The sequence below is a fragment of the Cyrtonyx montezumae genome, unplaced genomic scaffold (assembly GCF_038088225.1).
Source record: "Cyrtonyx montezumae isolate F1298 unplaced genomic scaffold, pur_monq_1.0 scaffold_33, whole genome shotgun sequence".
NCBI lineage: Eukaryota > Metazoa > Chordata > Aves > Galliformes > Odontophoridae > Cyrtonyx > Cyrtonyx montezumae.
The window spans coordinates 2,001,357-2,027,026 of record NW_027072038.1 but is presented as its reverse complement, the minus strand read 5'-3'; the positions used below and the strand labels follow the sequence as shown (position 1 = coordinate 2,027,026).

At 43.7% G+C, this 25,670-nt stretch overlaps 1 protein-coding gene across 2 annotated transcripts in view; it reads right to left on the bottom strand.

The window, feature by feature from the left end:
• The window catches only part of EBF2 (EBF transcription factor 2), a 124,406-nt gene extending 98,995 nt beyond the window's left edge, over nucleotides 1–25,411 (bottom strand). For both annotated transcript variants that reach the window (XM_065745147.1, XM_065745148.1), the window contains exons 1-6: nucleotides 25,281–25,411; nucleotides 22,756–22,912; nucleotides 21,671–21,734; nucleotides 21,327–21,382; nucleotides 20,895–20,968; nucleotides 15,199–15,267 (exon numbers count right to left, since the gene is read on the bottom strand). In XM_065745147.1, coding sequence (XP_065601219.1) covers nucleotides 15,199–15,267; nucleotides 20,895–20,968; nucleotides 21,327–21,382; nucleotides 21,671–21,734; nucleotides 22,756–22,912; nucleotides 25,281–25,411 — 551 coding nt within the window. The remainder of the gene's footprint in view (nucleotides 1–15,198; nucleotides 15,268–20,894; nucleotides 20,969–21,326; nucleotides 21,383–21,670; nucleotides 21,735–22,755; nucleotides 22,913–25,280) is intronic.
• Between the last annotated feature and the right edge of the window lie 259 nt (nucleotides 25,412–25,670).

Sequence of the window (25,670 nt, the reverse complement as noted above, 5' to 3'; positions counted from 1 at the left end):
AGCCAGGTATCTTTTGTTTAGTTACCCATACAAAACAACTGAAGACTGAAAAAGGAGAAGAAAAAATAGGACAGCGTGGAGACATGAAATTCATTACAGAACTCAGTGTTAAATAAAGAGTAAACCTACAGCATATTTAAAAGCATTAGTATATTCTGAGTCATAAGAGTACAGCACACGGGACCTGTGCTTCTCCAGCTTTACCAGGCAGCGAGTGGGCTGACATCTCTTCTGGATTCCCAGTATGCCCACTCCTTACTGGTCTGAAGAGCACCAGTAAGGTCTGTTGCAGAAAGGCCCAGAACGACCAAATCGGGAACAATTAATCAGATATATTTTTTCTTTTCTTTTTAAGCCATCCTTTCACTTCACCCAGCAAGACACAATCTTCCTACAATCACTTATACTTCTCTTTGCTGCGGTCTCGCCAAGGGCAATACTGCCTCTTGATAATACGGTCCTTGTATGCACCTACAGAATTAAGAGAGATGCAAGGGAATTGGGGAGTTGGAGGGAGATGGTTTCAAACCAAATGAAGCACCGTGCAGAGCAGGGGGCGGTGAGATCAGAAAAAACTTCTCCTCTCTGATCCATACTATAGATCTTGCCTCCCGGTTTCCCACATATATGTAAGTCTCCCTTATGTCAGCACTGTATATCAATGGAAAAAGAAAATTCAAAATAGCAGCAAGGAGCCACCTCATTTACTACTGGCAGTACAGATGGATTAGAAAGGTCCACAGCCCTGGACACCACATACATTGGGTACAAGATTGGTTTTTCCACTCAGAGAGCCTCAAATCTACACCAAGCAGAGCAGGAAGACCTTCCTCATGTGAAGCTTAAATTAAAAGGCATTAAGAATTGTTAAGAAGAGTCATTTCACTTCCATCATCTTTACCAATTAAGCTAAGCGTTCCACGCGGTCAGGATGCCCTTTAATTTTGATTTGTTTGTTTCCTGTCCACACGTTAACTCCAAAAATTGATTTTAAAAATTAAAATGATTGTTACAATTTGCTTAGCTTAATACAGAGTAAGATTAAGGTCCCCTCATGAATGCTACTGCAAGTGGCAATGTAGCCTGACCCTTACTTATAATCCCCTGTAAATTCACCCAAAAAGTCATGAACTACATAATATTAGTTCTTACAGACTGACATATTTCCCTGATCTTTCATGAGCCACATGGGGAAACAGTTTTCGCCTGATCTGAATGAAGAAGAAAAACAGTGATCCTAATCAACCGTTTACCCTTAGTGGCTTCCCTAAACAAATCTGGGAAAGAGCTTAAAGGCTTGGGAATATCCTCGACCCTGCTTGATGCACTGTAATAACCCTACCTAATTATACTGATATAAAAACTAATTGGAAAGATAGCAAATGTCAGGGTAAGATGCAAATTGTAGGGTGTTAATTGCTGAACAGGTGCTGGAATAGAATTAAATGAGCATCTTGATTAGGAGAGTGGAAAAAACAAATGTGGACCCCGAAATCAAGTTGGCCACGTGAATTATTTAGCAGCCTCCTCGTACCAGCAAAAGGTCATGTTGACGTGACCTCTGCTTTGTGATGGGTGGGCTGACAAAACAATAGTGAACTCCAGGAGAAAACATGGCTTAGGAAAGAGATGTGACTACACAACATAGGAAATTTTCAATGGGATGAGGGAGGAGCTTCTTTTACTGGTGGACTTCTTGGTGGATAACGCTAGTGGGAAGTTTTCCATGTGGATCATGGCAATGATACAGAGCTACTCATCCTAACGCTACAGGAGAGCCCAACACAGGCACAACCAAAAACAGACTGAAGGCTGGCTTTTGTGTTAGCACAGCACTTAACAGGATTTTCATCCACCATCAGAAGTTATTCAGTGACACTACTACAGCAGTAAATTATTGCTCGCGGGAGTCCTCAAAAGCCATCTCAAGTTTCAGCTGCCACCCAATGACCAGCAAACAGCTACGATCAAATAACACCAATTAGTACCAGCAGTCTAGAAATATGAGATCCTATCATTAGCAGTTACAGTTGGGGCACAGAAAGAGAATCATATTCGTGAAACGCTTAATCCAGCTTCAGTTTTCTCAAATTTTGAATCTGGGACTGCATTTTTGGGGTGAGAAACTGGAATTATCAGAATTTTGCAACAGCACGCTGGGGCAGAATAAGGTTTTAAGGAGAAAATCTATTTTTCCTTCTTTAAAATGGTTTCAGCAACTGATAGAACCCACTAAAGTGTTTTTGTTAGCTAGTTATATAAACTTCTTCAGAATATATCACATTTGTTCAAACAGCAGAGCGGCAGGGAGAAGGTGGACTTCTTCCATTAAGTTCACATAATAAATACATCTCAATGGACAACAGCAACAACTGTGTTGTTTTAGGAGCAGTTTGAGACCCACTGTATGGCCAAACTCCAGTCCATTAGGCACTGTACAAAAATCAAAGCACGAGAAGCCCCACACTGCAGAGCTTCCAATCTAAACAGAGAAGATGAAGAAGGAACGACTGAAACGCAAAAAAGATTGGCCAAGTGTCCCAGGCAGTCTTGAAGCATTCAGAGCCTGAAAGGGATCTGAAAATCAATGTAAACAAGAGCCTAATTTAAGTCTTTTAATAGTGCCAAACCACAAGGAAGTCATAGCGTAAGACCCAGATCTTGGGTTTTAACACATACTAACATTTTCTCTCCTTTTAGGAAGCACATTCCCAAATGCTCACGCCCTGAGCTGTGCTCACCTCTACACTAGTTCTTCACCAAATACATCTTTACTGTTAATCCAGTTTTCTTGAAGATCCAAGCACAAAGCTCATAGAGACAATGCTTCCAACATCACTCTGACACCAAGTAATGGATGGAGGTAAGGTAAGGTAGCAGTGAGAAACAACCACCTGGGCTTAAATGCAACTTGCACAAGCTGTGAGCCCAAGTCAGTGACAGAGGGATGTGCTGAGGATCCCTCTTCCCCACCCAAATGTCAGAATATTCCATAAAGACACCCACAACAGTGTGGGGAAGAACAGCATTGAGTTCTCCTGCAGCAAGAAAGGCATGCTTAACACTGAAAACTTCAATTTATGTCACTAAGGCCTGAAGTTCCCTCTGTATCTGGAGGATATGATACACCATGGGTGACAGAATAGAGCAGGTATCACACTGCAAGACTGAGTCTCCTGGGATAAAGCCACCAATTCATTATCTGCACACCGTCCTTCTTGGGGCCTCCACTGCTGGAGGAGGAAGCTGCCAATCACCCTCCATTCTGCAGACTTCTATTTAGTGCTCAGTGTGGGCTAGAAGCAGCTGCAGGGAGAAACAGACTCAGTTCATTTTTCAAGTTCAGATCCATGTCTTAGCAGGGAAAGGCTGCAACTCAAATAGAGTTGCTCCTCCAATGACTTCAGCTTTAAGTGCTGCTCGGGACCACTGTCAGTGTGCAAGGCGCATTTGAAATGTTGTGTCTGAGGGCAGAAAGAAGAGGAAGACAGAGAGACTCCATTTATGTAGGGTTAGGCTAAACACAATCTTGGTAGTCAGTCTGCACACAGGTGGGATCACAGCTGTGCTTCAGGCTATTCCGTGCAGCTATGTACAACTGCCATGTTAAAACCACCTTACGTTGTTCTTTACCAACACTGTGACTGTCCCAAAACAGCTCATGAAATAGCTCGAGATTTCTTATAGACAGGGAAGTAACTTGCTGCAAAATACAGGAGATACTTAAATACACACATTAAACCTTGCAGAGAAATAAAACTTTACCCAGACCTACAGCTGAAGGGAATTTTAATAGGATATCCCAGATCTAAAGTAGAAAAATATTACTGAGCTCGTAAAAACATATTCATAAGCAAAGAAGCATTTAAATGAAGGTTGAAGTAGTAACTCATTTAAATCCTCTTGACGTGCATATCATTGATATGTGTGTATATGTATGTAAAGTATAATACTTAGTTTTGTATCTCCTCCTACATGCCAGCACATACCACAAAGACCTTGGCCAACCAGTCTCTCCCTTCCCCATTTTTACCTTATTCTTGTTGCTTATCTCTTCCCCAGCCTCCAGCTACACCCTACCTCCTGTCAGGTGTTCACCTTTCAGCCAAGGCTCCATTCCAGTACAGAATTCCTCACCCAACATCAAATCCTTCTTCTCTTGACCAGAAGTATCATTTCCCCAAACTACAAGAGCCATCAAGAGGATGCTTCCAAACCAAGCACCATATATATCCAACACTACAGGAAAGCCTTAGCTGATAAAACCTGCCCCAGCTGCACAACACTCCACGTTAGCCAAGAATCAGAAGCTATGCTGCTCTAAAGTCAGCTTTGATCTCTGCAGATAGGGAACTTGGAAACGATGTCTGCTAAAGCAGTGCTCTAAAGCAGAGCAAAATAGCCATCCAGCACAGGAGCGTGGAAAATGACAGTTTTAGCATATCTTCACAGGTTTTTGCCTGCTAAAAAAAAAAGTCATAGAAGATACTGAGGGAAAAGAAAAACCAAGAAGAGGAATACAGTTGTTTCATCCATCAGTCAAATGGTTAAGTTTGCTGCTCCTGAAGGGCAGCTCTGTTTTCGGCAAGTTATCGGGCAGGGCTATCGTCCCGCTTGTGTTGCTTGGCTAAATAGAAAGAAGCAGGGACATTTTCTGAAAGCACTGAAGTAAAGCTAGAAAATGAGAGAAGCAGATGTCCTGAAGGAATGCTGGGAAACGCTTGAGATAAAGGGGAAAGGAAAAAAAAATCCCTTTAACAAAAACGTCCCAGAGGATTTTTTTTTTTTTTTTTTTTTTAGGTTCTATGTCAACAAGTGACACTGACACAACACTGTATAATTTTCTCCCCTCTTTAGCAGAGGAATTCTGACTGACCAGATATTTTGTCAGCATCAAGCAGAATGATTTACACTGGCACGGGTTCAACCTTCGGAGTCATTATTTTCCTTCAAGGTACTGAGCACCCATGTTCTGAATGAGAATAGAGATTTAAGAAAACATCATTATTTGAGCAGTTAATCGTACTCCAGTTCAGTAGCTAGCACGGTCTAGTTTGAGGTCCCAGTGAAATCTCTAGTAGCAAGGAACTCAAGGATCAGTTGAAGCTGCCCATAATAAGAGCTTAAGACAGCCCCAACAATGGCACGTGGGAAAGGAGACCTCTCCCGTGTTACCAACTATCCAGAGAAATAGCCAGGTGTTGTTTTTTGGGTCTCAAATTTACATGAACGTGAGAATCCTGTTCTTCTCATAAAGGGAAACTGAAAATTGTGATTTCTTATCAAAAGTTTTCACGTGCCAAACAACACAGATGCTCAGAGGGGGGGTCTTCACAGTTCTATCAGTCATTTCAGAACTGAGTTTCAACAAAATATTTGTATGCATGCTTCTTGATACTGATGCTAACAAATACCAAGTGCTAATCACTTTGCTGAATCAGGACCCGTTGGCTGAAATAGCTTCTTATCAACGTTGCATAAGAAAACCACATCCCTTCAAAAATAATTCAACTCAATTTGCATTGGCATCAACAGTCTGGGTTTGGAGTCCAATCTCTTCATGGCACCAGCTAGTTTCATCTGTTTGCTGTCTTTGGTTTTCAACTGCTTTAACCACCTCCACAATTACACTCCCTGTGCCACTTCTTTTTAAACACTCAGTGATCTTTCTCTAAGATTTGGCTTTTTGAAAAGGAATGTGTATGCAGACAGCTAACGTGACCGTGCCTTGCACAACTGTGCTCTTGCAACATAGCTCAGGGGTACAGAGCCATAAGAGCAAGGCAATTATTTCCTTCCTTTCCGATACAAGTCTCGTGCACAGAGCTCCCAAGATCAAGACAAGAACCCAGAGGGAAAATATGGTAACGGAAAACTTTTCCCCTGGAGCAAAGAAACAGACCTAACTAGAGCAAGCGAGCGCCCACAACAATCAGACTGGAGGAGAAAAAAAGCAGTTCAGTGGTGCGGGCAGCAGTAACAATGGAAAGCACAAGCACACAGACCTGACAGCACGTCCTGGGGAGAAGGTGGGTGACTTATTCTGATGGTGCCCTGCAAGAAAAGGGAACAATCCAAGGAGTAACTTCCTAGCTGTCTACAGAGCCTGAATGCTGAGAGGACTTGGGGCAACTGAGGATATCATTTTCACTTACTCGAGATTCACATTTCCAGTCAGATTACTTGCTCTATTCTTTTTTTTTTTTTCTTTAAAGGGAAGAAAAATCCATGGAGCAAGGATTTCTGCCTTCATGCCAAAAACCGAGCAGAGGGATAAGGGCTCAACATTCCAGAAGCTGCAGAGCCAGAGTTGCTCTGCTCACTAATCACTCCAGGCCGTGCAGGTACGAGGTTAGGATGCTGTAAACCCAGGCTCTCAGAGCCCAGACATCCTAGAACAGAAGTGGGTTAGGGCCATTCCTCCCACTTTGCTAAAGGATCTTAAATAAGCAGAGCAACAGGAACCTGACAAAGCCAAAAAGAGGATGTTGGAATACTGCTTTTCTTTCCTAGAAGAGCAGATTTCTTTTCATTCCTCATGAGGTTTTGTTTTTCCTGTTGTTTTTTTTTTTATGAGTTCCCCCCCCAGTGAAAATAACATTATAAATACATATTTTAAAACATTAAGTTCATTTGTTTTTAACTATTCCAGTGGAAGTGGTTCTGAGCCATATAGTCACATCTTCTGTACACTGCTTGTATTTGGACCTTGGGAAAAAATTGGAGGCACCCCAAGTATTTGTCTGCTTTTGGATTTATTACATAGAATTTGGCAAGAAAAAAAAAATAAGTACCAAAATATTTGAATACAACCTGGCTGCTGCTTCCACTGAAATTAAAGCCAACCTCGATGTGGATTTCCACAAGAATAAGACAAATCCCAAAACATATCCCTAAGTAGGAATCCTAGCTGTTGTGTGTGCTGGAATAAATAAAAAGATCCCTTCGACATGAGAGATGCCATCATCTGGTGAGATCAGCTTTATGCCATCTTCTGTCAGGTGTGACAGAGCTTGATTGCTCACAAGAGGGGCGAGTGATTAAAGGCACCACAGAGCAACCCATTCCCATTCTGTTTTATTCTATTTCGTCAAAATAGCCTTTGTAAGAAAGGTACAAATCCACACAGGAAGGAACAACTCCCTTTGCCTAATAGGTTCACAAGCCACTGAGGCTCAGATAAGCTGACTGCTTAAAAACAACTCCGGAGCCACAGTAAAAGATAGAAAATTATTGCTTCCTGTCATGACCAAATATTAAACACAGCACACACCTAATGGCTCTATCACTCCCCAGGGAAGAAGCTTTATGAACAATAAAATCCCAGCAGACTCGCACTGTTTGGACTTAGAAGCCTCATTATAGGCTCACTGATCCAATACAATTTACAAGCTCAATGGACTCTACTTGAAGGAAAAGCCACCAAACATGAAGTTATAAATGGAACGCCCATGGAGCTCTTTATTTGGGAAGGAAATTAGCAGAGAGGAGAAGATGGGAGGGAAAAAGAAAAGGGGGAGGGAAGGGGTTGAATGACAGCAGCACATTAGCAATCCAAATCAAATAAGAGAGAAATACAAATCACACTTAGAGAAAGGAAATGTTTTTGTAGGACTTGCTTATTTGACCCAATCTGGAATATACAAAACTTGGATTCCACTCCTCAGTGTTTCACAGAGCTCCTACACCGTGCTGGGTACATCACACAGGGACTTAATCTCTTTAAGATCACAAGCCCAGCTCCCACTGATTTGAGTTTCAGTTACGTACCATGTCTCTTCAGCCTAAACATTTCTCTCTTATAAGTGTGTTGGGTGATGTTCTGAGTAGGAGAGTCATTTCTTCATGCACTAACAGGCATGACACATTCACTGGGAGGTCTTCTTCAGACGGGAAGGACACACTTGGGAGAGGCTGAAATGCATGTTGGCAGGGCAGAAAAATAGATGAGATCTCACCAGAAACAGATGGCGAGAGAAGCAAGTACACAAGGAAGGAATGGGCAGAAACAAAAGGTTCAAAAGGGAAGCAAGAGGCAGTAACAAAAAAGGTTAGGGCCAATGAAGTGACAAGTCCATAAAATCAGGTCTAGACAGAGGCCAAGGAGTGGAAAGGTGATAGGGAAGACCATTTTAGGTCATAAACACATGGGATGCTTGCATTAAGATGCAGATACTCTGAAGTATTGGCACATCCAATGGTGAGTGCAGACAGATTTCAAGAAAAATTGAATTGCAGAGATCCCAAATCACACACTACTGCTCCACACACCCAGAATGTCTTCTGTGCTGCTTGCACAATGCATTTATCATCAGCTCCTATTCCCAGAGGTGTTTTAGTTCATGGGAAACTTATTCCATTCCCCCCTCCAGTACCACCAAACCCATTGAGTCTAATGGCTCCACACACTACCTCATCTGTCCTTCTGAGACCTCTTATCATCAGCTGGCTGTGCAGCCATTTAACCTCCTCACACGCCGGTTGTAAGAACACTGCATTTGCACAGAACAAATTTCTCCTAATTACAGTGGCAAAGCTCCCATTTAAAAGAGAACAAGGAATTTTCCACACCATGTTTTCACTTTTCCAAAATTTTGGCATCATTCAGTCATGATTAACCCACCCAGCACTGCCAGTGTTCCTTATCTCAGCTGAAGCACTATTAGTCCACCAAGACTGGAATTCATCTATGCTTGCTGTCCAAAGTACACTAAAACATCAGAGAAGCTCATCTGATCTATCTAGAGCTGCTAAAAACCTTAAGGTTTTGCTTTCACTGGACTTATTTTCTTAAGGCTTCCAGACAGTAGTAGCAATAATTAGATTATTTCTTTAAATTATATTACTGTATGTCTAAAGCTCAGACCTAACCTATTCACCTTGTGGATCTGAAACCAGACCATGTGCTAGCTGTGCCAGCTATAGGCTTAGTGGGACTCCAGCAACCAACACTCCCACCCATCGCATCCTCCACAATCTCCTTTTCTACCATCACGTTTCCCTCCAACATACCCCCCAAAAGGCTCAGGACAGAACAGCTATGCAATGACAGGTTACTGAGAAAAAACTAGCAGAAAAGAGGTTCCAGTTCTGTAAGCTTCTTAATGAATCTGTGCTTGAAATCAGCAGCGATTTACTCTGATCTGATTTACTGTTGGCTTAGTTTCAACAGCAGTAACCTTCAGCCCAAGTGGCAGCAACCAACAGGTTGGAGGTAAGGCAACTTAAAGCCCTCCAAAATAATCTCTTCCCTAATCATAACAGTTCCCACAGCAAAGTATTTACACACAATTTTCAGCATATGCATCCTTATGTTATCAGGGAGAGCTGGAAAGGAGCACACTTCTTGGTTTGCTGATAGAGAGTAGGCCAATGCCCAGAAAAATATGGGAGCAAAGGAGCAACCCATGGGGGCAAAGGAGCAGTACCTAGAGTTTCCACAGCCTAAACTAGTTTCTTAACCACAAGTCCATCCCTTACCTTCTTAGCATGCTCAAAGAGCTCTTTATGTTTCTTTTGACTCATCAGCCTCCTGGAAAAATCTGTTGGCTGTCTACATATAAAAAAATGTTGACCACCAACTTTCTCCATTTACAAGCCAAAACTGTGCATATTAAAGATTTGCAAAAGCATTGGATGGCAAACTTCTAGGAAAATTTTATGTTGGCCAAAAAGAAGAGGGGGAAAAAAAAAAGTTACTCACTAGGAGAACCACTTGTCAAATGGAAATGGCTAGCACGGAGCACTAAGTTACCAACTCCCCACAAGCATCCAGTCTACTAAAAAATTCATTAAGAGACAGATGGCACAACAGCAGCTCCTTGCAGGAGAGCAGGGTTTAGCAGTGAACAAAGGACTTTGACTCCTTAGGACAAGAGGAGCAATCATTGTGGGTTTTGGAGGCTTGGAAAGGGGGACTGGTGCACGTGGGGAGCTGAGAGGGGCTGCATCTATCTGGGGCTCCTACTTTCACACCACAGCAGCAGGTTCAAGACATTTATTCTACTTTGGCAAGCGTACAAGGAGGAAGAATAGAGTAGAATACAAGTGATCCAACACTGCCATGTATTGGAAACGCTCCACACAGTAGAAATCTGAGGGAAAGGAAAGAATTAAGACAAAATAAAAGAATAAAATAAAATTTGCATAGCTAGGTAACTGCTGACACTTGGCATTAACGGGGAAAATGAAACACAGAGTTTTGCAGTTTGCTTAAAATGATGAGACAATTGTGTCAGTGGGAATTTGATAGAAACTGTTCATGCAGTTCTGCCTTTAAGTGTTATCTTTTCCCTTAAGGGAATCTCCTAAAGGGATTTTTTGGATGATTGACATAAAGAGGCAAAAATAGGAAAAGCCAAAGTCTGTACTTTTTTCAAGCCAGATCCTTCAGGAAAACGGGATGACAATGAAGGCCAACCTGTAGGGTGGGCAGGGGGACACAATGCACGAATACGTAAAGCCCAGTGCTATTAAAGTGGACATTTCACACAGAGCACTTCAACGCACAGCATGAAAACTACGGTGGCATAGTCAGAATATTTATACGCCTGGCAAGGGATATATTTCCTAAAGTGAGTTTTAGTGCTTGTGAAATGTGCCAGACAGCCAGCCTGGGAGAGTTCAGCCCTCTGTTTATCTGTACAGCAGGTAGAGCATGAGTATCAGCAGGGAAGAAAACCTCCATCCGTGCTGCCCCATTTCCATGCTGAAGGGACAGACCCCCACGCTACAAGAATGTAATCCAGTCTCTGTGGCTTCTTATAGAGATGCTAACAAGTGCACCAGCTGCGTACATGGTTTGGGGTATTTCTTTAAAAATGGTAATAAAAAGGTCTAAATATTTACAGCGTGAGCCAGCTGACCAATCCTGTAGCTCCCCATCTACCAAACTCATTGTGCCAAGGGCTCAGATGGTGCACGTCTGTGCCGCGCTGCTGACCCAGCTGCAGGTCTGGCCCCATGCCTCCACCCACTGGCTAGTGCCTGTCTCAACCCAAAGTACACCCCCCAGCAGCTCACCTCAATCCCATCCATCACAGCAGCCCTTGCCCCTCAATTGCAATAAATAGAAGTTGAAAGAAAAACCACCTGATACTTTACAGGGCAATTAAGAGAAGCGTGGGTAAACTTCAGCAGGAATCGAACCTAGCATCTTATTCCAGAAGCATATCTGACCTGAATGACCTCTCTCCACCAGTTTCAAAGGCAGTGCAGAACTCCAGAGCCTCCATGCACAGAGCTCACACTCACATGCTGCAGCTCTCTCCCAAGTAATTCCACTGCAGTAACAGAAAAGGCTGTCCTGTGCCAATTACACTGTTTCAAGTGAATTATTTTTTTTTTCTTAATTAAGTAGAAATTTCTCTTGACAATTTGTCTATTATTAGAAGAAAAAGTAATAATAAGCAAATAAACTGATCAACCAAGAAAGCCACACAGTTCTCTCCAGTACCCTGGAGGCTGCAAGTCCATGGTAGCTTCTGTAAACTAGAAGGATTACAAGTAAAAAGCAGACAAAATAACCTGCTCTGTAGAAGTTGAATCTGAAGAAAACTAAGTGTTAAAAGCAGATATCTAATTTACATTTGGTGGGCAGGCAGTTCACATCCAAACCTGTACCTCTCACCCCAAATGACAGAAAACCTGCAACGAAACGAGGAACTCATTTGCAGTATTCTTGCACGAGATCAAATTTCCTTTCATTTGTATCACAAGGGGAAAAGTAGCAAATTAAATGCCTATAAGTGTGACAAAATACAGCTTTCATTTGGGAAGTATCATGTAGAAATGAATTACCCTTCTACATTACTCTCAACTACACCCCATCCACTTCATATCACTGCCTACAAATTCAGAGAAAAATCTAAGCTGGCAAAGATCAAATTGACTACTGTGAATGACAAGAAACGTTGAGAACTGTTGAAATGTTGGTTTAGTGGGGAAATATTAGTGGCAGGTGGATGGTTGGACTGGATGACCTTGGAGGCCCTTCCCAACCATGGTGATTCTTTGACTCTATGAGAAGAACCACTTCAGCCACAAAGAAAACAACCTGTAGTCCCAAAATTATGACTACCACAGATCTTAATTTTAAAAACTAAGTAGAAAAAAATATAGGAGTTTGGATCACTGGGAATTCACCACTAGGATTCACTGAGGGAACGCAGTAGAACCGGTTTAGCTCTGGTGAATTTTGACCTCCGACGTAAATTCCAAGCTTTCCCTACACATTTTGAGACGTGACCGTGGCTCATGAGATCTAAAAAAGTTGGAGCCCATATTTTGAGAACATTTCTGGACTCAAGATCCGTCATCGTTTTCCTGCATGTGTTCCAGTGGTCCTTCCAATCCGAGGCTCCAGTGCCAGAACATCTGCAGTAGCAGCATGGGAGGATCTGAACTGCGTCAGTGCAGAGGTGGTGGTCGGAGCCTGACCTGAGTTACACTGGAATTCTGGATCAGAAGAAGATTGCAGGAACATGAATACTGCAGTGCATCTCACAGACGTTTGCCAGAGGGAGAGGGCACATGGCGAATGTCAGTGGGGAAGCTCCATTTCACATCATGTAAGCATTCGTTTCCAAGAGCAAAGGAAAAAAATAACTGCAAGGGCCTTAAGATCTAAATCTAGTCTGCAGAGCAAAGGTCGCTGCAGAAATGTTTTATTCAGCATAAAAACTTTTGGAATTCATTCAAAGAGTAGGAAAAAAAAAAACAACCACGAGAAAAAAAAAGGGAAAAAAAAAGAAAAACCCTCAGCCATGTTGTTAAAGGAACTATTTCTTCCTTTCTAAAGAGGGACACAGCTTCCATGGTTTGGCAAACACAAATGAGCTGTGTGCAGCAAGGAGCAGGTAAGCCAGCACAGCAGTCTGAACATCAGTCTCTGAAAACACAGCAAGTGAGGGAAAGGGAACAGAAACCAATAAAATGGAAAGCTTTGCCAAATTTGATGCTTTTGTTCATCACAACATCAGCTGGGAGATTGTAACCTGCACTGATGTGAGTGCCTTAGTTACCCCAGTGAGGGCACTGTGCATCTCTATCACAGTCAGGAGGGCACTGTCCTTTGCAAAGGGCAGCTCCTCTGCCATAGAGGGAACCTGCCTGCCCCACTACTTTGACAACAGAGCAGCTCAGAGATTAACAATCTGGTGACCTGCTGAATCCTTTCTATTTGGTAGGCCACTGCCTTTGTGGGTGCTGCAAGACAATCTCTGAACTCACACAGGCACTACATAGCCCATCATCCTAAAGCCAGGTCCCATCTCCACTCCCACACTTCAGGACAGCCCCTACCACAGTTCTGAAGGTTTTGGTGCTTTCTGGACCAGGTTTTAACCACACCAGTTCCCTCGCACAGCTAGAATCACAATGCAGGTGACACGTCTGGAATGTCAGTCAGTTGTCCCACACACTTGCAGCAGGAGCAATACATACTAATTAACTAGAGCTCAAAGGGAGAACCTAGTACCTTCAGTCATGTTCATAGCTGGCCTCTATTTTACTTCTTAATGTAAGGCTCTGCAGGTGGTGTATATTTCACACATAGTTGTCTTTAGAAAAATAAAAAGCTTAAGTCAACAACAAAAACCACGAAACCCACCAACAAAAACTCACCCACGCTGCAATTTCTTTTCTTGTTTCACTTCCATCGCATTTCTTATCTATGGGTCTCAAATCTCCACAGAATCACAGAATTGTAGGGGTTGGAAGGGACCTCTAGAGATCATCGATTCCAACCCCCCTGCCAAAGCAGACTCCCTAGACCAGGGAGAAACCATCAGATCCCGCATTTCGTAGGAGAACAGGCAGATCTAGCTCAAGATGACAAGTTCAGTTAGTAGTAGGAACTACCTCCTTCTTGTAACAGCCTGAACCCATATGCCAGGCCATTGTCCTAGGCCATGAAACTTCTCCGGCAGTGAAACAAGCTTCACAGAATTCAAACTTCAAATAGAAAGATTCCCAAATGCAGATTCAGTCTTGATGTACCATGAAGGCAGCCCAAAGATAGTTAGAAAACTCATATGATAACCTCATCTTGACCATTCCTATCTGCTGTTAGTAGGAAATGGTCCCACCACCAACTCCCATTCACAGACAGTTGAGTTGGCTGGTGTTTGCAGCTTTGGCCCAACCACAACTCATAAAAAACAAACAAAAATAAAAAGGCAACAGTGGAGTACAGAGTGGGAGAGATTCTATCACAGCAGCAAACAATTCACATTAACTCCCCAATAAAAAAGTGAAGGAGATAATTGTAGATCTTCCTTCAATCCAGTTTGGCCCTTCTAGATGCCAGGACAAATTCACAAGAACTATTATGACAAATAACACTTATCAGAATGTAGGCAGGAGATGCCAAACAGAAACAGACATAGAAAATGAATCTGCAGTCAGTCCATCTCAGCATCAGCTCTCCACCAGCCCCTAATGCCAGCTGCTTCGGGGAGAAGAAACTCTTTAAAACAGTTACCATAGAAAAATCTGTCTGGGGAAAACAGTTTCTTCCCAACTTGTCCTTATTTACTATTCTCCTTCTGGAGATCTTGGTTTACAAGAGCTCTGTTTACTCTTATATTTTTTTCTTTTCCCCTTTTTCACTTTGCTGAACTCCAAATCTCAAAACTTGGCCTTCACCAACACCAACAATTTTGAATGTACCCATTTGTGATCAAATTAACTGTTCCTCTCCCCCCAGTTTAAGAGGGGAAACCAGGCCTGGACCCAGAACTAAGTCATATATGAAGTTGTTGCATATAGAACTGCTCACAGTCCCCACACCATTCGTTTTAATGCTTGCTAACAAGCTGCATGTCTGCCTTTACCCCTTCCTTCCTCCTTGCGTTTCTTGAGGAATATTGTTATTTTGCAAAAGAAGGCTACTGAATCTGCCAGGCTGCTCTGAGCTTCATCCTTTCCATGATCCTCTTGGATCACACAGCTGGTGAGCAGGAAACACTCCAGATACATCCATGCAATACTTAGTTAAAACAAAAATGTTCCATGTGTACCATAACTGAGAAAATTGAAGTCCATTTTGTCCAAGCCCACGTGGACCGAAGGTAACCAGGTTTTAACAATAACGAAGCACAGGTATCTCCAAACAGCAGACACTGACAGAATCACCAACCCCTACACACAAACCTTCAGGAATTGCTTTGTGAAAAAAAAAATAAGGAAGTTTCCTACCTGTCGATGATCACGGGGTCCGACGGAGTCTCGTTTCTGTTGCCGCAGCTTTTCTTCTCACAGCACCGACTAGAGAGAGGAAGAAGAAGACTGAAAGACTAGGTAGTCATGGCAAAGCAACGAGCTCAAAGTCTCCTCCAAGAAGCTTCAGGACTCAGTGTACACCTGGAAGAATGACTGGGAGAACTCTGGCCACGATTACTGGAAGGGAGAAGAGCTATGAGAAGCGGGTGCCCAAACCCCAGTTGGTTTTGGCCAGAGCTGGGCAGTCAGCTCCCCTCCATCTGCTCCAACATTCCCAAAGCAAACACAAGGTGGTCACACTAAAGCTTCTAAAGGACTTATAAATGATTCACAGATGTCAGTACAACATTACAGGCACGAGTATCACATGTTATGTACCATTAAAAAAAAAAATCCATCCAAAGGTGTTCAAACTCACTGTAAGAAAACAGTTAACTCCTTATATTTCCATTACTAAATTGGTGTTTGTTGAATACCTACAAGCTTTCCAGAATCCATATGCCTACCAAAAAAAAAAGTTTCAGCACTGCAAGTGGATCACGTTAAGGATCTGACAAGGCCGTTCACGTTGGCATTTTGTCTTTACATCCCTTTGCAATTGCTTCAGTGATAAGCCATTCCAATTAATCCTGTATTTACGCACCTTTTATACTGTGCAGCCACCTGCAGGACTGCATAAAAGTTATAACCCCCTCTGATGAGAGAAGCATAAGTAAAGCAAATTTAAGGAAGGAACAGAAATGTTACATTTACTTCTTTTTAATGATAATTAAAGAAAACTAAAGAAGAACCAGATTGTTGCTTGATTTGCATGGAGGTACTCACTGATGCAAGTGTTGCTCCCCACACTATTATATACAAAAACATTGGGGTCTGAATTACTCTGCTTTAAACATTTGTCTTAGAGCAGCACATTTGCTCTGATCCCCCAAATGCTTCAGATTTACCAGATCAAATCTTAAGTTGCATTTCCAAGTTACTTTTCTCATGTCGTGCTGAGGTTGTTCAAACATACGCCTATGGAAACCAAGAAATCATTCTGATTTTTCCTACAGCGAAACAATAGGTGCTGAATAGGTCTACAGAATTGTTCAGTCAGCCTAAACCTAAATCCCACTGCACTGTTTTAGGCATTAGAACAATTTCTAGCAAAAGGAGTTGAGACAAGATGCTTGAATTCACAGAAATCAGGATAAAATATGAAGAAGCAGCATTTCTTTTACTCAAATACTCAACTCTAAATGCTTATTTTAACCATTTAGAACCAAAAAGCAAACAAACCAACAAAAAAAAAACAGAAAACCAACCCACACCTCTTTGGGGTTGGAAAACCATTCAAATGAGAGCGTTTTCTCCATGAGTTACAGCACAGAAGGAACTTCCCATTTACATGCTGGGATTGCATGGCAAGATGAGATCCAACGGAGCCACAGCAGCTCTAACCGTTTCAACATCTCTACACACTCCCTTTGCCTCCAACCTGCACTTACCCATCAATGCCAGTCCTTTTAAAATAAAAGGAGATGCTAAATATTTAAAAATCCCTGGGGCAGCCCCTCGAGCTGCTGTAAATTGTCATAGCTCCATCGACTTTGGTGCAGCTATGGTAATTCACACTAGCTAAGAATGTCTCCAATCCCTCCTACTCTCAACTTTGCTTTATTTAAGTGCATCTTTAATGCAGTTCACCACCTAATGACTGTTCAGAATGCCTTTTTTTTTTCCCCTCTGTTCTAAAAAGACAGCAGAAAACAGTAACTCAGAGGAACATAGATTTGCCATGCACTTTGACGTGCCCAATATTAAAACACTTTGAAAATCACACCGGGAACAAAACACCTTCTAGTTTCTGTGCCACTCCAATAAAACAAGAGGAACTCAATAGATATATATATTTTTAATAATTTAACTTTTTTTTTTTAAAGACATTTCCTCTGTCATGCTGCAGTGCTAAGTGAGATATCCTTTAATCATGGAACTTCTGCAGATGGTCATAACAAAAGTATATTTGACAGCATTACACCACAGCATTATCTGGGCAGAATAAACCAGCAGCATGTTTGTCCATCTCATCCCTATGCCGTGTGTTAGCAGAGTGTTTAGGATGAATTATGTGAGATAGGAGTGCAGCGTGGCTGGGCTCTGAAATAAGTGCATCTTGTTTTACTGCATAGCTAGCACAGTTATCACAGTTAGGAACTATACATTTAGTAATACTTCAAACTCCTTCCTTCTAAAACTGCAGTTTATAGCTCAAGTTTTCCAAATATTTGGAACATACCTACATCCTTATCACTCCTTCCTCTCACATAGCAGATCTTTGCTCCATTCATACTTTCAGAGCCAACACAAAACCCAAAGGGGCATAGCACCCCGTCCCTCCCAGTGATGGATCAAGTTCAGAAGTCCAAAAGAGCACTTGGTAAGGGCTAAGGAAGCCTCAGCCTGAAGCTTTAGCACAACTACCTCTCAGATCTTTAAATCCCCATTCTCCAAACGTTTCATCACAGAGCCCAACTCCTAACAGCTCTGCCGGGTTTGTTTTACACGTGCTGCCTATCAGAATCGACTCCTTCCGATTTCAGTCAATGGTTAAAAAAAAAAAATCCCAAATTCTGGTGGCTCCAGGATCAAACCTACAGTATTACCTTGGAACAAATTATTGGCACGAGCTCACCAATACTTCAGTACTTCAATACACCAATGCTTCTGCTTCCACGCGGTGTTAGGGACATACCTCCAGAGGTGCAAGAATTCTGGGGGCCAAAAAGACCTTTTCTACTCATTTTCTACTGCAGCACTTTCCTATTTAACTACTTCTACGGCATCAACAGGAGAACAAAACTCCAAGCAAACACAGAACCCAAAAAGCTCTCACAGACACCACCAGACCTACAACCCCGAGAAGGTTCACGTCAGAGGTGAACTTACACCCTTCCCCCCCAAAAAAAAAACTTGACTATGATGGTTTTAAAATTCAACCCTCAACTTCCTTACCCAACAAACCCCCCCCCAAAAAAAAAAAAAATCTGTCTCTAATTTCAAACTCAAATAAGCTCGCAGCATGGTGGCCTTTGTTTTGTTTTCTTCTCCCCAACTCCTCCCTGCAATTGCATAACAAAAGTGTCTAAATTCACACCATCTGGCCGATAAAGCCACGGGCCCCAGCGGCCGCCTGGCCCAGCTGATTAGAGCTGCTGTCTGCTCCGAGCCTTGTGGCGAAAGTCACAGCTGTGGGGCTCGCCTGCGCTCAATGCAGCTCTGTTATTAGCCAGCTGTAGACCCTGAGACTACTTCTGTTCGAATTATAATACCTTTTAACCCTCTGAGCATTGAGGGCGTAGGGGGTTTGCCGGCGACAACCAGTTTCCTCTGGGTCGGTAATTGGAAGAAGGGAGGGGAAAAAAGAAGAAAAAAAAAGAAGAAGAAAGGGAAGGGGGGGAAAAAAAAAGTTATTGTGGTAGAGGAGAGCTTTTACCTTGATTTCCATCCATCGTGCACTTTGCAAGATTCACCCAATAGGAACTGTTCCCGTTGGGTTTTAATAACCCAAAAGGGAAAACAAAACAAAAACAAACAAGCAAAAAAAAAAAAAAAAAAACTCCTTCAGAGCAGCAAATAAATAAATAATAAAAGCTCCTTCTCGTGGAAAGTGCTAATTATTGAGAGTTTAACTTCCAATGGCTGCGACAGATTGACGCAGCCGTATCAATATCGAGCCGACTCTGCTGCTGTGACTGAGTGGGAGATGTGGAGTGTTGGCTCCACTTCATACAACAAAAAAATGTATCTGTGTATGTGAACATATATAAGAAAATATGAAAACAAACAAAAAAAAAGGGGCCTACCTTCAACTAATGAGGATGGGAAGAAGGGGAGCAGCCAGCCAGACCCTGCTCTGTACAAACAGTAGGCATCAATTTGGACAGCAGAGCGGGTACAGTGCATTAAATTTTTATATACTGTTACGATTGCAAACTGAACTGGGGCTTTAAAAATTGATGCTGCCACTTAAGCAGCACACAATGAGGTGCGTTTGATTATCACACTTAAAAAGAAAGGAAATAAAATGTCAAGTTTAACTCGGGTTGGAGCCGTTCCCTGGGTGTTACTCCAAGTGACGGGTGTAATGTCTTATTGCCATACACAGCGTCCTGCTTAGGTGTGCTGTAGGAAAACAAGACCTTTAAAACTGAACACCTTCATGAGGCCACGGAATGCTCCTCATTCTGTGTTTCATATGGAAAGGACATCCCTGAGTTGTAATTCTTCCTTGGCTAATTGTTCAAGCTGGAAAGCTGAGTAATGGTTTACATTTGTAGGATGCTACCTGAAATCTAGCCCTGGATATGCTGCGTAAAGATGAACAGCATTTCACACTTGGAAAGCATAAAGAAGCACAGAAGGAAAACAAACTCCTTTTCTTTTACAGAAGTGCATCTGATGGGATGGCGTTGGCTGAGATCATTTAAGTTCTGGAACAGAAGCTCTCTCCAAAGAGGAAAAGCAGATAAAGACCACGCATGCCAACTTGTTTCCTTACCACAAACAGAAACCCAACTGCATAGCACTGTTCCTCCTCTAACACTCACTTGTCACAGAGTGAACTCTCATGAGTAGGAACGTGCATGAGTTCAAATGCGCGTACAAGTTCTTGTTGTGCCAGAAGGTAACACACAACCCTTGGCTTTTTGCTGCTGGTCTTTGTAGAGCACACACCGTGTGCATCTCGCACACAACATACACTGTTTGCACACACGTGTGATTGTTGGAATGCTGCAGTGTTCATTTACTTAAATAGCGGGAGGGAAACAGGCACTGTGCTTTCACTCAAATCTTATTCTACTTCACAGATGCATCAGCTATTCCTCTTCTTTTAAGCACTGATACATTCCCTGAACCAGTCTGTCCAAATATGTCACTATTACCACTCTATTAATAGTCACCAATAAAAGAAATAGTCTGTAAAAAAAAAAAAGAATTAATGGCTATTAATATCTCTAATAGTCAGGAAACTATTTTACTAAGTGGCCACGAGGAGCAATGCACAGCCCAGCGACCTCAGCACCCCCACCAATGCCATCCATCATAAAACATCTTCAATACAGCTCGAGATCAGTTTTGCTTTTCATTTTATGAAAGAACACTGCACAACGTAACACGTTTCAGTGTGAGAACGTTGACTGTTTGCACTGTTATGTTTATTGGGGAGAAAAAAAACCCTAACGACGTGAGAATGGGGTAAGGAATAAGTTACCATGTGCGTACATAAGGTGCATGCAACTTCAGGTTTGTACAAATGATATTGAAAACATCCACGTGTCACCCTCTAATTTATAGCATCACACATGACGGTTGTGTCTTTTTTCAATTAGAAGATAGAAACCCTTTCAGTGCAGCTTACAAAGTATAGGAAGGATTTGAGTTCTGGTTTGGGAGAGTTTCTTGCCCGGTTGGGTTGGGTTTTTTTTTTTTGAAGGAGATAGCTATGCAAAATTAAAGAATGTTGATTACGTTAATTAAAAAAAATTAAAACATTTCAAAGGAAAAACTTGTATAAATACTTTTTATGTGGAATCTCTCTGACAAAAAATAAAATAAAACCAAACCCTTCCTACCTATGAGTTCATCGGAATGGCCATTTCAGCATCTACATAACAAAACCATCTTACCTGCACATGACTTCATGAGTGAGCAGAACTCTGCACATTTCAGGATTCTTGTTCTGTCCTTCATAAGTTATAGGCTGCAGAAACGAAGGCAAGGGGTAAGTGGGCAGCTCTGGGTGTCACTTGTTTCTGATCACAGGCAAATTTGAGGTGAAGGGGCTTTGGCTTTTTTTTTTTTTCCTCCATTTTTCACCATGGTTTGCAAATAGACACCTTCCCCAATAGCCCTTTGGGATAGGGAGGGCAGCTTATATGGAAATATTGGTGGAGTGGATAGAACCTTATCGTGCACAGAAAAAATAATAATAAAAAAGAATGACATAAAAATATAAGTTGGTCACCAAGAAAAAAAAAAAACACGAGACAAGAAACAACAAGAGCTGAAGAACTATGCAAAGAGCCAAGAGCAGGGATAAAAGGGTGAGCCACACTCACCTGCTTAGTGACTGAATCAATGAGCCTGACATACAGATCTTGTTCAGTCCTGACACCTAGAGCGAGAGAGAAGAGGAGCGATTAATCCTGACGCGTCTCTCTTTACGCAGCAGAACACGCACGGCACTTTTGTGCAGTGCCCCATGAAACATCCTCAGAAACACGGCTTAGTTTCGCTTCCTGCAGCGTGCTCCCCAAACCCACAGAGCTCACCCCGACAACGAGGGGATGCTACAGAAGGGAATTCCAGTGGGTTTCAGTGGCGTTTAGAAATCACAGCGGCAGCGCCTACGGATCCCGCCTCGGTTCATCGCCTACAGAAGGGAGCTGCAGGGCGGACTCACCGTTGCTATACAGGAGCTGGAGTTTGTAATGTGTGCCGTTGTTGGTCTTTTCGTTGCCTTGCTCCTGAAAGAGAATTCAAAACCATATTCTTCCAGAACTTAACGGGAGCGTTTCAAACGCGAGAGCCGATCATCGCGACGGAAGCGACGGGAGTTCATTAAGATTCCGCGAGGTGAATTCAGCGATTGGGAGATATTGACCTTAGGAGTGACCCAGGAGAAGCTACAAAATACCCCTGACATGGGTTGGTTTTGGTTTTTTTTCTTTCTGTGGGAGTTCAAGAACTACTTCTCCTCTCTCAGTCGCTGTCATTATGCTCTCGGGTTCTCTAAGGCAATACACCACGCGATGAACGCAGGCAGTGAACGTAGAGCAGATCGAGAGCAGAACTGCTTGGTGGGGTTTTCTTTTTGCTTTAAAAGCATTCAATTACTTTGCAACACTCTCATTACTGATACTTATTTCCTGCAGGTTTATGTTACGGTGTTTTCTTGCAGGATTCCCCCCCTCCCTCATTTCCTAAAAGATAATGCATCTCTGAGAGTATTTTGCAGCTACAAAACCCTTTTTCCACGATTAAGAAAAGCGACCCTAAAAGCAACAGCACAAAGCAACACAGAACGATTCACACGTGGATTTAAAACACAAAAGCAAATGCTTTTCCAGCCCTTCCACTGCTTCTGGAGCCTCGAGAAGCACACAGCTCCCCGGATGATAGGGCATAATTCAGGTCACATCCCTCTCCTGTTGGGGAACTAATCAAACTCGGCCGACCCGGTAGATTTAGCCAAAATGAAATATAATTTGTCCCCCAAACGTCTCCCCCACCCAAATTAATTTTTTTATTCTCTTTCTGGGTAATGTCAGATATTCCTGTTGTGCTGCTGATGCTTTGGGGGGAGGAGGGGGGGTTGAAAGCTTTGCAGCTCTGGCAGTACAGAGGGCAGCAGCTCTTCTACCTGAACCCTTCACCAAGAGCTAGCTGCGTGGTGCTGGGGATAAGTACAACAGGTATTCAATGTCAGCAGCTCTACGGGGAAGATGGGTCAGATCTAAAGAGGAAAAGAAAGACAACCAGCCTTACTTTGTCGTTTTCTACAAAGTCCACAAAAGCTGTCCTCTCTATTTCCACGGGCTGCCCTTGTCTGTCGTAGAGAGCCAGAACAAAGTGGAAGAAATTGGATTTCCTCAAGTTGGAGGGTGGCTGCTTTTCAAAGTGAGCTCTGGACAGAGCTACTCCGCTGTGGAGGAAACACATGGGACAGGGTGTGAGGGAAGAGACAAAGACGTTACGAGGTCGTGCAAAGCAACAGACAGACGGGGCAGGAGGAGCTCAGGGGAAGCCCTGGAGCGATCGGCCGTGCGGGGCCGCTCCGGCACAGGGGCAGCGTGGGGCCGGGAAAGGGCTCTGCCCCATTCGGAGCCGTCATTGGCACACACACCACCCCGAGCATCTTAGCTGCCCCCGGAGGACAGACAAAAATAATTCGCAAAAATCATTAAAAAATAAAAAAATTGCTGAACACAATCGTTGTCTCCTCCTCCATCCGTTTGTTTTTGTTTGTATTTATTTTATATATATTTATTTATTTGCTGGATGCAATATAGCTGCTTTCCTGCCTCCTCTACCCTTTTCCCTCCACGCTGTCATATTTCTACACCCTGAAGTGGGAAGCACAGGTAGCCCGGCACATCCCACCCTCGTCTGCTTCTCCTGCACAATACAAACGACCTGAGAGCGGATCCTACAAGCGGACAGACCGCCTGAGGACACCTACAGCCCCGCTGAGGTTCAACTCATTCCGGGCAGAACATCTGCTTTCCTCAGCAGCGAAGTTTGCCACCGAAGTCTTTAGACACCGACCCAGGCACTGCTGCTCGGCTCTTCAGATGTAAACAGAGGGGATGCGGGTTCATTAGCCCCTTCCCCAATCTTTTCCACCGACCGCAGAAAACGCGGCGATGTTTCCCAGCTCGGGATGCTGGGAACGCTTCTGTGCCTCCGCAGCACCCCGAGCTGCGTTTGTCACAGACGTGGGTTGCACATCCCTCTCCAAAACGCCGATTCCTACCGATCGAGGGGAAAAAAGGTGCAGGGCAGCACCTCCACAACACTTAACGCACGGGTTAAGTCTAACTGCCGGACAAGCCCGGAACAGTTCAGTCTGCAGCCCCCAGAACAGCAGCGCTGCGCTGGCAAAAAGCATTCAACTCCGTCGCACAACTACAGATGTTTCCCTGCGTTTTCCACTGCCAAATAGGTACGGTGTGAACTCACCACATCCGCCACAACTGCACCTACTCTGGGGCTTCCCCTCGCTCCGCATGGAGGGGCTGGGATGCCTCGGTTTGTTACCGCTCTCTGAAATAACCCTCCCACCCCCCCAACCCCGCGCGACCGCATCTCCGCCGCTGCCGCGAATTGGAGGCTCCAAAGGAACCGTTTCCTTTTCCTTTCGCTTTCCCCGGGAATAAACGTGTGTGTCGTCGTCCCCCCCCCCCCTCCCTTCCCCACACACACGGCGTTTATTAAACCATCTATCGACATTCATAAAACTCCTACAACTCCTCCCATGGTGCTCGGAAAACCCTGCTCACGGATCGGGCCGTGGGTGGACGGTTTCTGTAAGGTCCCTCTCTCGTTTTGGGGTCCCATCCACTGCTCCATGTGCCCTTCGCTTTGCCTCCATATAAAATAAAACCCAACTTCCTAGGGGGGCTGATTCAGCTCCCACCCCGGCGCTATGCTGTTGGGTTTTTCTTTGAAAAAAGCATATCCAGAGAGCGATGAGAGAAACATAAATATTAGTTAAAGGAGTTTTCAATCTCATCCTAAAAGGGAAAAGAGCGGAGCAGCGGTCCCGCACCAACTTGGCTGGGGAGAGGATTAAAATAAATACAAATAGGAAAAGGTCGCGTGCGGGGGACGATGCTAAACACCAAACTAACCAAAGGAAAGAGTAATTAAAGGACAGAGCCGAGGGCCAAGCCCCAGGCGGGGTGCGAGCAGCGGGAGCAGTGCGTGCCGCTCCCCGGCCCCGCATCCACGGGCGGACGTTTCGGCAGCGCTCACAGTAGCGACAGAGCCACTTGAATTAAGTAAAACAAGATGGGCCGAGGGGAGAAAGAAGGGGGAGGTGGTGGTGGTAGGGGGGAAAAGATTCGCGTTTGAGTTGATTTTGAAACTCGGTCTGCTCCTATTGCGCTGCGTGGCTCGGAAAGTGGGAAAGAGTCGTCGGCATCGCCGGTGGGAGAGATCCCCTCCGACACAACTCGTGTATAAAAGATAAATAAATAAATAAAAGGGGAGGAGGAGGGGGGGGTGAAAAAACTACCCGATGCCTGTCATCTGACCCCGCACTAAATTTGAGGAGTCCCGATGCTCTGCGGTGGCCCTGACTCTGACTGCACTGCCCTGAACCCTCGTTGAGGAGAGGAGACGGATGGGGGGGGGTGTGAGGGGATAGAAAGGGAGAAAAATCAGTTTAATATCACATGCAAATAAGAGGGAGGAAAAGAAAAGGCTAGTGGAAAAGGGAGGGGGGGAGGAAGGCAAAGGAAGAAAAAAAGAAGGGGGGAAGAAGGGGGAGAAAAAACGCTCACAGTTACCTTTGTGCTGCTACATTTGCATCCACAACCCCAACGTTTCTGACCCAGGACCGGACGGAATCCATTTCAGAACCCAGAGATTTGTCTTTCAGAATCGGTCCTCTTCCTAAAGTATCTTGGATCCCAAACATTTAAGAAGTCTATTCCAACTAAGCAACAGTTTCCTTTGAGGGGGGATCGGGGAGGAGGAGGAAAAAAAGAATATGCAGCTTCTGAAACGGACACACAAATCCCAGGAAAGTGGAGAACTTCAGCTTTGAAACCAACTTCTGCTTTGGAGTGCTACGCGTGTTTTAGTGCCTTGAAATGGGGGTGGAGGGGGGGGGGGGGGAAGTTTCTCCTCTCGCAAAGTGAGTTACGCCGATTCAGTGTCGCTTCGTATCGTCATCT